Source organism: Octopus sinensis, linkage group LG10 (assembly GCF_006345805.1).
Source record: "Octopus sinensis linkage group LG10, ASM634580v1, whole genome shotgun sequence".
In the NCBI taxonomy this organism is placed as follows: Eukaryota; Metazoa; Mollusca; class Cephalopoda; order Octopoda; family Octopodidae; genus Octopus; species Octopus sinensis.
The window spans coordinates 54172077-54183679 of record NC_043006.1 but is presented as its reverse complement, the minus strand read 5'-3'; the positions used below and the strand labels follow the sequence as shown (position 1 = coordinate 54183679).

The 11603-nt window shown below is 37.1% G+C and overlaps 1 protein-coding gene across 1 annotated transcript in view; it reads right to left on the bottom strand.

Annotated features, from left to right (window-relative positions):
• LOC115216636 (tRNA dimethylallyltransferase) overlaps positions 1 to 11603 on the bottom strand; it is a 351240-nt gene that overhangs the window by 319970 nt on the left and 19667 nt on the right. The window contains exon 3 of the mRNA XM_029786122.2: positions 7412 to 7510. Within this exon, the coding sequence (XP_029641982.1) occupies positions 7412 to 7510 (99 nt within the window). The remainder of the gene's footprint in view (positions 1 to 7411; positions 7511 to 11603) is intronic.

Sequence of the window (11603 nt, the reverse complement as noted above, 5' to 3'; positions counted from 1 at the left end):
AAACTGAAAGAAGCCCGTCGTATATATGTATGTGTGTGTGCATATGTTTGTGTTTCTGCATTTGTCTCCCCAACATCGCTTGACAACCGATGCTGGTGTGTTTATGTCCCCGTCACTTAGCGGTTCAGCAAGAGAGACCGATAGAATAAGTACTAGGCTTACAAAGAATAAGTCCTGGGGTCGATTTGCTCAACTAAAGACGGTGCTCCAGCATGGCCACAGTCAAATGACTGAAACCAGTAAAAGAGTATATATATATATATATATATATATATATATATATATATATATATATTGGCGTTAGGAAGGGCATCCAGCTGTAGAAACACTGCCAGATCAGACTGGAGCCTGGTGCAGCCTTCTGGCTTCCCAGATCCCTGGCCGAACCATCCAACCCATGCTAGCATGGAGAACGGACGTTAAACGATGGTGATGATGATATATATATATATATTAATAATAGCTTGATTTAGCACTATATGATTTCAAAGTATCGTGGGCTCATTGGATATATATATATATATATATATATACACACATACACACAAAGGGGTTAGAGAAAATAATGGAAACACCTAGCATCATAAGTTTGAAATATTTATAAAACCGTCAAAAGCTTGTTTATTTTTATGTTTTTTGATTTATTTTTAATGTTGCTTAATATGTTTTGCTAAAATTGCTGTTCTTTTTCAGATATCATCAGAAAAAGGTAATTAAAATTCATTAAAATGACAGATCTATCGGACTTTCAAAGAGGTAAAATTATTGGTGCTCATATGGCAGGTGCTAGCATAATGAAAACAGCCAAAATGTTTGGTGTATCAATAAGTACGGTCTTGAAAGTAATGACAGCCTTTGAGAAAGAAGGAAAAACCTCCTCGTCGAAACAAAACTCCAGAACAAAATCAACACTCTCAGATAGGGACCATCAGATCTTATGCGAATTGTTAGAAAGGATCACAAAAGTACAGCAGAGCTTAATGACCACCTCGAAAACCCAGTTTCCACAAAAACTGTTCGCCAGGAGTGGCACAAAGCCAGATTTCATGGGAGGGCTGCAATCAGAAAACCACTGCTTTCAAAGACAAACATTGCAAACCGTTTAGAGTGCAGTAAAAACCTACAGAATTGGTCCCTAGAAGAGTGGAAGAATGCTATATTCTCAGACGAGTCATCCTTTACCCTATTTCCAACCACCAGCCAAGTATATGTGTGAAGACAGCCAAAAGAAGCATTTGACCCAGACTACTTTCTTCCAACTGTTAAACATGAAGTAAGATGTGTGACAATCTGGGGGGACTATATCTTGGAAATCTGCCAGCCCAATGGTTTCCCTTCATGGTAGAATTAATAGTCAAGGCTATTTAAGCATTTTATCTGATCAAATTCATCCTATGGTTGCAGAACTGTTTCTGGAGGGAAATGCAATCTTTCAGGATTATAATGCATCAATTCACACAGCTAAAGTTGTTACTGAATGGCACAAGGAACATTCTAGTGAAGTTAAATATCTTATCTGGCCAGCACAGTCCCCAGATCTCCATATCATTGAACATTTATGGGGCATTTTAGAAAAACAAGTAAGGAGTCAATATCTTCCACCATCAACACAAGAACTGGAGACTGTTTTAGCTGAAGAATGGACAAAAATTCGTTTGGAAACAATTCAAACTTTGTATGAATTCATACCTCATAGAATTCAAGCTGTAATTACAGCCAAAGGTGATCCTACCTAATATTAAAATAACTTTGTTTGAAATTTTAAGGCGTTTCCATTATTTTGTCCAACCCCTGTACATATGTACATGATGTGTGTGAGATGAGACATCCGCAACATCATTATCATTACTTAATGTCATGGGGTCTGTCCTTTCTGCTATAGGCTAAATTAGGCACTATTTTACATATATTTTACAGAGAACTGGAAATAATATGTTGATTCTGATATCATAGTGTAAGAGGGTGTGGTAACATTTGCACCAGAGCTTTTATCTAAAGGAAAGTCTTTTTCATTGTTGCTGTTGTTTGTATCATCAGATTTGCACATCCTCCATAAACAAAGCCCACAATAACTTCTTGCAGCAGAGTGTTAAGATCTCATTCAACAGCAGCAAAAACTCAGATAGCAGCACCCAACGGCCAAAACACACTCCCTATGAATACCATGCTTCACAATCCCTGATAAAACTTTCATGGCAACCCCATTGCTTTCACACAACCAAGATAGTATCATAAAGGCTGGGTTTCCTCTACAGCACTAGGAAATAGTTCAATCCTGAACAGATGTTATAGCTTTAACAAAGTATGAATAGTAAATAGTTCATTTGAATACTGTTCACAGGACCCACACAAAAAACACTCCCTAGATCACAGCAACAAAAGCATTAGCTACCTCACAAACACTTACCTATGATGTAGATGCTCTTTTACTCACCAATACTATAGGCTTTGATCCATTGTCTTATATACTTTCTTTTTCAAAGTCTCATAAAACAGCCTCTACACCTATATAATTTTCTGACATTATACCACCACCTACACATGATTCCACACGACATTTGTCTCTCCACCTTCCATTTTAATACTGTCTCATCCTAATCTTCTTTACCTAGAAATGTATCCCTCTAGAATTCTTAATCACCGATACAGAGCAGACATGGGCAACCTTTTTTAAGAAATGGTTCACATGAAACATCATGTGGGCCACACTACTAAAAAATATTCAAGGTAATTTTCTGTTAGACATGTCATGCAGTAAGTCCTGCAGACCAAAGTTTGCCAATGACTGATATAGAAGATCTTGTAAAGTGAAAAGATGATACAGGTTGGATATAAATTGTCCTTCGAGTTGCTTAGAGAATGTTGACCACAAGGTAAGGTGGATGGGAGTAAGTCATTGAGGTCAAATAGTAAAATGTTGGGTCTCACTATTGAAATAATACAGGATAAAATAACGTGGGAAAATTCTATAGTGTAAATCAGTGGTTCCCAAACATTTTGGGCCTACTGCCCCCTTGACACCCAGGCCACATTCCTAGCACCCCCACCCCAACTAACCATCACAAACATAGACCTCTTTCTGAAGCAAATTCAAAGCAACTGTATTTCACAAATAAAACTTAACCTAATGAACCCATTATTTTGTTTTTACATGAATTGCTACCCCATTATTGCCCCACTCTTCTTCAACACCCCCTTGGAACTTTCCACTGTCCCCAGGGGGGTTAATAGTGCCCACTTTGGGAAACACTGGTATAAATTAATGCAACCAACACCAGCTGCTGAAGGCGCCCCAGTAAGGTCGTTTCATCTGCTACAGATGTTCGTTTTCCATGCTGGCATGAGTTGGATGGCTCAACAGGAGCTGGCATGCAAGAGAGCTACACCAGGATTCATTTGTCTGTTTTGACAGGATTTCTACAGCTGGATGCACTTCCTAATACCAACTGCTTTACAGAGTATGGGATACCTTTTACTTGAAACCAACACAAAGTACTTTTTGTGCCACACCAGCACAGGAGCTTTTTGTTTGGCACCAACACAAGTGCCAGCTCAGGTACTCTTTGTGCTACACCAGTATAAGAGCTTTTTACGTGGCACAGAAAAATATCCTCAAAACATGTCCTGCCATCTTAAGGACACACTTCTGAGATAATGAAGCAGAATTTCCATGACTGGATGCTCTTCCAGCCTTCAACCCTCACTTGTTTCTTAGCAAGATAATAGTTTCCCCTTAATCCAGACAAGATTTTCATGGACAACTGCAAACGTTACTATACATTTCAGAGAAGTTTTCTTATAATTCACACAAGTTGTTTTAAGGAGCTGTGTGCACACACACACACACACACACACACACACATACATACACAAAACAGGCTTTTTTTCAGTATCTACCCACCAAAGTCACTAACAAGGCTGTGTGATTGGCTGGAAGACAAATGTCCAAGGACAACTGCCAGATTGGAGATGTGAAACTTTAAATTAAAGAATATGAAATATCAGCTTCAGGAACTGTAATATGATGCTCTAAAATTTGATATTGAGAACTCTTTTTTCCCTTATATGCACTCAGATGTTTGCATATAAACATGCAATAAATATATACAAGGTGGGGCAGAAAGGACAGATGTTTTTGAAATGGCTATTACTCAGCCCGAAGGGGTGAGATATATGTCTGACAGGTATCAATCAGTCTGTGGGGTCTTAGCATTTTTTTTTCCTTTTCAGGTGAAGTCATGGTGCTGTGGATGATAGAGCATCATGTTTGCCTACAACAGTTACGTGAAGTATAATGAGTCTGGCACAGCAGTTCAGCATGAGTTTTGGTGCCACTTCAACATTCACCAAAATCAGGCTGCTCCCACCCATAACACAATCTTACATTGGGTGAATGCACTTCATACACGAGGTACACTAATGAATAGAAGACTGGTGGGGGTGCCACAAATGGTACAAACCCCAGAAAATGTTGAACGCATCAGACAAGCTTTGATATGGAATCTGAATCACTATGCTCAGAGGTATTCCACTGAACTTGGCATCAGTAATTGAACGATAAGGTATATTTTGCATGAAAACCTGCATTTCTACCCATAAAAATTAGTCATTGGGCAACATTTGAAACCAATGGGACTATGTACAGCAGCTTAACTTTGCATGTCAGATGGAAGCAATTTCTGAGGCAAATGACAACATTCTGTTAATGAGTAGTGAAGCTCATTTTCACCTCAATGGCATGGTGAATCAACAGAACATTGTTGGGCTCTTGAAAATCCAAGAGAACTGCACAGCCCAAAATTGACAGTCTGGTGTGCTGTTGGAAAAGGTGCCATCATTGATCCTTACTTTTTTGAAGATAATAATGAAAATGCTGTTACTGTGAACTCCGAGCGTTACATCAAGGTGATAACCAACTTCTTTGTACCTGAATTATAACAAAAACATATGCCTATTTGATGCATGTAGTTTCAGTAGGATGGGGCGATGGTCCGCACAGCCAGAGCATCAATGGATGTTCTTCACCCTCTCCTTGGTGACTGCCTCATTTCTTGGTGTGCTGACATTCCTCAGCCCCTTTGGTCCCTGATTTGTCCATGTGTGATTATTTCTTGTGGGGAAACGACAAGGCACATGTGTATGTGCAGAAGCCCCATACATTGGATGATTTGAAGGAAACTATTTACATGGAAGTCACCCAAATCAACAGAGCAATTCTGGAGAGAGTGGAGGTCAATTTCCAAGAACACCTTCAGAAATGCATCAATGAAAACAGACACCACATGATGGACATTGCTTTCCACACTTAATTCTGACAAATGCTAATTCAATATGAACACATTAATGTCAAAATTTGTTTGCAGCTCAAATTAATGATTTTGTGAATGTCTGTCCTCTCTGCCCCACCCTATATATATATATATATATATATATATATATATATATATACACACACACACACACACACATCAAAATTAAAATTGCCGACATAACCGATGACAGTACTGCCTGATTGGCATTCGTGCCAGTGGAACATTAAAAGCACATCCGAGTGCGATTGGTGCCAGGGCCACAGATTGGCTCCTGTGCCGGTGACACATGAAAAGCACCATTCAAGCGTGATCGTTGCCAGCGTCGCCTTACGTGAAAAACAACATTTAAGCATGGTTGATGCCAGTGCCGCCGGACTGGCTCCCATGCAAGTAGCACATAAAAACACCTTTTCAGCATGACTGGCCCTCATGTGGGTGGGACATAAAAGCACCCACTACACTCTTAGAGTGGTTGGCGTTAGGAAAGGCATCCAGCTGTAGAAACTTTGCTAGATCAGATTGAGCCTGGTGCAGCCACTGGCTCACCAGTCCTCAGTCAAACCATCCAACCCATGCCAGCATGGAAAGCGAACATTAAACGATGATGATGATGATAGAGAGAGATAAGCTACATTTTTAAATATATTAAATAACGGCCTTCCTGATGATCATTCATATATATATATATATGAGATGCAGCACGGATTTTTGTCAGTGAACAGGTCGCGGATTTTAGCGCGAAAATATTTTGACAAATTAAACTTAAATGTTGAAGTGAATCGAACGGCTTTTGTGTGTTTCTTAAATGGCTTATAAACACCTTCCACGCTGCAATTGTTTTCGTTTCAGCACACGATCTCAGATCAAGTTACTTGCTATGCAAGTACATCTCCGTAATATATATATTCTCTTTTCTGTAATTTCCGCTCAGAGCTGTGGCCATGCTGATGCACTGCCGTTTATATATATATATATATATATAATATATATATATATATATATATATATATATATATATATATATATATATATATATAAAGTAAAACAACATGATTAGCGTTTTTGATACCAATTTACATGAGACTGCCCCTGGGTCAATGACACACGCTAAAACCTCCATCAAAACTTTGTGTTAGTTTATTTTCTAAACACCACCTTAATAATGACAAAGATATTTTACTAAATTCTTCACTATTTTCAAAATTTATTGAAACAAAAGCAATATATTTCAATAGAAATATGGTAACAAAAGGGGTAAATTTGGGATATGCTTGTCTTTGCAGTTAAATCTACATTAAAGCAATGTGAGAAAACAAAAATTAACAAAATGACAAGATGTCAACAAAAAAATATCAGGGTAGTTATAAGATACAATATGAGTTTTGTTGCTGGCTAGGTTTATCTTTCTATCTCTCTATCTATTTGACTAAATGTCTACCTATCTTTGCCTACCCATCTGTCAAGACAGTTAAACTTAAGCTAGCAACAGAGACATATTGTCTGTCATGCTATTCTGTTATGTTTTTGATATCCTATCATGTAGCTAATATTGGTTCTCACCACATTTAACTGTAAGGATATATCCACAGTATACACACAATAAACTCAAGCATCACTTAATGTTTTTATTTCACACATCGGTATGTGTATTTGAGCATAAGAAAGGCTTCGCAACAGAGAAACAGACATACACAGGTATATTACATACATGTAAACATTATATACAAACACATTTAATCATACACACACAACAGAACACATATTCACACAGAGCACTAGCTGAAACTAGAAAAAAAAAATGAATGTGTGTGTGTGTATGTATACATACACATACATTCATGTACATTTATAAGAATGGTGGTGATAGTGACTTTGAACTTTTGGCCTGCTAGCCATCTTTGGATACTTCAAAGTCACTATCACAACTAATCTTGTAAATGTATAAATATGCACTCCCAAAATAGTATTGAGTAGTCAGTCCTTCAGTTTAATGTTAGTATTTATCATAACTCAGTATATATATGGATATATATATATATATATATATATATATATAATATATATATATATATATATATATATATGAATATCACACCTACCTCTTTTTCAATTAGAAACTTCCAGAGAAGAGATTCAATATAGTAATTTGTTCCACCAACGATTACTGGAAGCTTTTGATTGGATAACAAATTTTCAATCTGAAAGCTCAGTCAAGGAACATACACATCATCATTTTCATCAGTATTCCCATCATCATAAAAATAAGATTCTGTTGATATTAGAGAGACATGAAATTTAATAAATGGACATGGGCGCACCATGATAATTATTATTAGTAGAATTAGTTTCATTATTAGTAATAGTATTGGTATTACTAGTAGTATTAGTAGTAGTAATAGGAAATTGAAACCATGGATTATCTGAATCAGATGAGCATTGAAAATTTGCTTTTAGCTACATCTCTTTTATGTCCTGATTTGGAATCCCAAATTGGCTTTTCATTCTTGCAAGGGTTGAAACAGGATAGGATAAGACAGGAAACTTCATAGGATGGGCAGTGGTTCCTCATAGAAATTACTATTATTATCAAGAAAGTTGTTGAGCTCGCAGAATCAACATGCTGAACAAAATGCTTAGGGGTATTTTGCCTGTCACTACGTATTGAGCTCAAAATCTGCCAAGGTCGACTTTGCCGTTCATCCTTTTGTGAGGGATGAGGTGGGGGGGGGGGGATAACGAAAAAGTATCAGTTGAACACTGGGGTCAATATAATCAAGTGTCACCATCCCCTAAAATTTCAGGCCTTGTGTCTATAACCGAAAGGAGAAGGCAAGCTGGCAGAATCATTAGTACACCGGGCAAAATGCTTAGTGGCATTTTGTCCAACTTTACATTCTGAGTTCAAAATCCACTGAGGTCGATTTTTGCCTTTCATCCTTTCAGGGTCAATAAAATAAGTACCAGCTGGACACTGGGGGTCAATGTAATCGACTATCGCCCTCCCACAAAATTTCAGGCTTTGTGCCTATAGTGGAAAGGATTATTATTATTATTAAAATGAGATCAGTGAACTAGTAGACTATATGAAGGAAAAGTAAGAAAAACTTCTACATAGACATCAGTTCAGTTTTCATTGGTCTTATAGCTGAATCGCTACAAGAACTAGAAGAAATTTCAGGTATGGAAGCAAGGTCTGGAATCAAAAATCCTGTAAGTAAATTTAGTTGCAACCAAAGTCCTAGTCAGTAGGAAAACAAGACAAATTACTAATCTCTTCAGGCAGATGGCCCTGCTTGATAGGTAGAAATTCCATACGATGTACCCAGTGCAAGCTATGAACATATAAGAAAGAGGTGCAGCAGTATCACAGGAAGATTAACAGAAAGTAACTTTGGCATGTGGCAGATGTGCAGATACAATAAACACTAAGAATGCAGAGAAAAAAAGACTTCCTCAAATATTCTGAGGTGGGGGAGGGCACTTAGAAATAGCAGATAGCTTCTGTTACCTCGATGATCAAGATAGCAGAGGAGGAGGAAGTTCTGAAAACTTAGTTGTTAGAATGAGCTGGGCAAAGTTCAGAGAGCTACTACCTTTGTTGGGCACAAAGAGCCTCTCCCTCAGAGTGAAAGGCAGATTGTATGATGCCTGTGTATGAAATACGGGCTGACTACAGGGGACATGCAAAGGCTTGAAAGAAATGCTAGCTGGGTTACATCAGTGTGCATGTACAAAAGAGAGTAAATGATTTAAGAGGAAAATTAAGCATAAGAGGCATCAGATATAGTGAGCAAGAGAGAAGACTATGCTGGTATAGTCATATGATGTATATAAATATGTATAACATACCAATACAGTAAAAAATATTAAACCAAAACAAAACACCATATCACAGTTGATTTCAATAATGCAGTGGAAGCACACAATAAAAATGACTTCTGAGTAATAATTGATTCTAAAATTTGATTTATGGCTTAGCGAGAGGAGGAAGGGCAGTACCAGAAACTTATAGAGGTATTCTATGAGTAACAAAGATAAAGTAGCAAGAATCACAAGTTTTGGTTCGTGGCAGGATGGAACAGATCTCTGAATGATTACAAAACATAAGCTGCTAAAAAAAAATAAAGGTTAAGTGGTGGTATTAAAGAAGCTGACTGGCTTCTTCAATTTTCTCCCTATGCAAATCCATTCAGAAATTTTGGATTGAATTGAAATTCAATTTGTCTAAAACTTTGCAATACTGTCAAACTGTTAACCACATGTTTGTCAAATAAACTTCTTAACCACACAGAACCATACCACAAGACCACAAATTTTAAGGATATAGTCACTGAAACTGCCCTCAATATCTAAATACTTCAAGGCATTTCATCTCATGTGTTGTTAGCCTGTCTGATGCTCACCTCCCAGTAAAATAGCAATTTCTAACACAGACATAAGGTCATAGAAAGTGTTTAATTGATTAAATCGACCCCCCCCCACTTACCCATACATGACTGGTACAAATCTGAAAACCCTGGAAAGATGAAAAATGAAGTCCATTGATCTCAGCAGGATTTGAACTTAGAATGTGAAGGGATGCAACTAAATACTACAAGACATTTAATCCACTACCAATCCTGTCCATAACCGACCCCACATGGAAAATTAAAAACTAATCACACAGAATATTTGCAGAACTATACAACCCATGTTGACTTGTGAAAAAAACAAAAAACAACTGATACTGAACATCATCATCACCATTACCATCACTATAATATCCACTTTGTAGATTAGTAGAGGCACCACCCATTTTTATCATATGTACTGGCATGGAAAAGTGATTACATGAGCCTGCAACAAGAATGACAGCAACAGTAATAACGATGTGGATGATGACAACACCACTATGTTCAAATCTCTTCAACCTTATCAATATTACCAAATGCACTAACTAGTGTGACTGACAAGAATGAACTTCCCACAGAGAAAGAATTACATAGACTACTGTTGCTTGTCTACCGGAAGTAAATAGATAAGGTGACCTCATTAGTATAGAGGGTAAGAGATCAGTAGAGCATGGTGCCTAGAGTTCAAAATAGTTGGTTGATGTTTTAGGAAGCAATTACCTTTGATGATGAGGAAAGATTTTCTTTCTCTTAGAACTGCCCCCACCTTGCCTTTTCTCTTTTGAAATTATTCCTTAGTCTAATAATAAGAAAACAACGGTCCATAGTCTTACTAAGATTTGAGTGGATGCTAAGAATAACAGCAAGAAACTTGTATGACTAATGTTCAGTTCAAATTGTGTATTTGTGATGATAGGGAAAATGTCATGTAAATAATTTCTAGTGGGAACAAGGAACTGTTAAAGTCTGATGCTTAGCTTTAGTATTATAATGGAAGTTAACAGACAAGAAAGAGAATAAATTATAGACAGTTCGGGAACTTACAGACAGTGCTGGGTACAAGTTCAACAGAGCATGATAGTGAAAATACTTTACAGAACTATTTTTTAAAATAACAGAAGAGTATGTGAGAAAGACAACTCCAACTCCACTGAACTAGGCATGTTACATAAATGGATAAGCAGCTCAAAGTCAATAAATGTCTTTACTGATGCTGGTCGTTGTTCTTTAGCCACACAAACACACACACCCTGGCAACCTAAATTGTGTAGATCTATGGTCAAAGACCTTCCAACTATGAGACTAATTCATGATTTTTGTTCTTTAACCATTTAGCTTTCAGATTTCTTTGTCAAATGTATTGCTTATTTATTCACATTGTTTTGAATTAATCACGCATTATCTTGTAGCTTGGAGATTTCAATGGTGTATCTGTATATTTTTTAAATGACATTGTCAGTAGGTGTGAGAGGTTGGATCTGGTCAGTTTTAACAGAAAACAAGTAAAATATTTGGGCTAGATATGGACAGTTTAAATGCTAAAGGGTTAGAACCTTGCTCTACGTTATTCAATATGTTCTTTTCAAAATTCTAGGGTTTAGTTTGAAGACAGTTTGGCTCTTATTTCAAGCAGTTCCAGCAAGCACAGGGAGTCCTTTTTTGCTGATTCATATTTATCGACAGTAAAAAGGACTTCCATCATAGGAAGAAGTGGGAAAAAGTGCTAACATGAACTCACAGGAATCAAGGACCTTACAGATGATATGACAAAGGAATAAGAGTAACAATGTGTTGTAATGCAGACCTGTGAAACTCTTTCACAGTATTAAACATTAGATGATAAAATAAACTGATGGATGATGAGGATGACGACAATAATGATGACAGCATAGGTAGAATA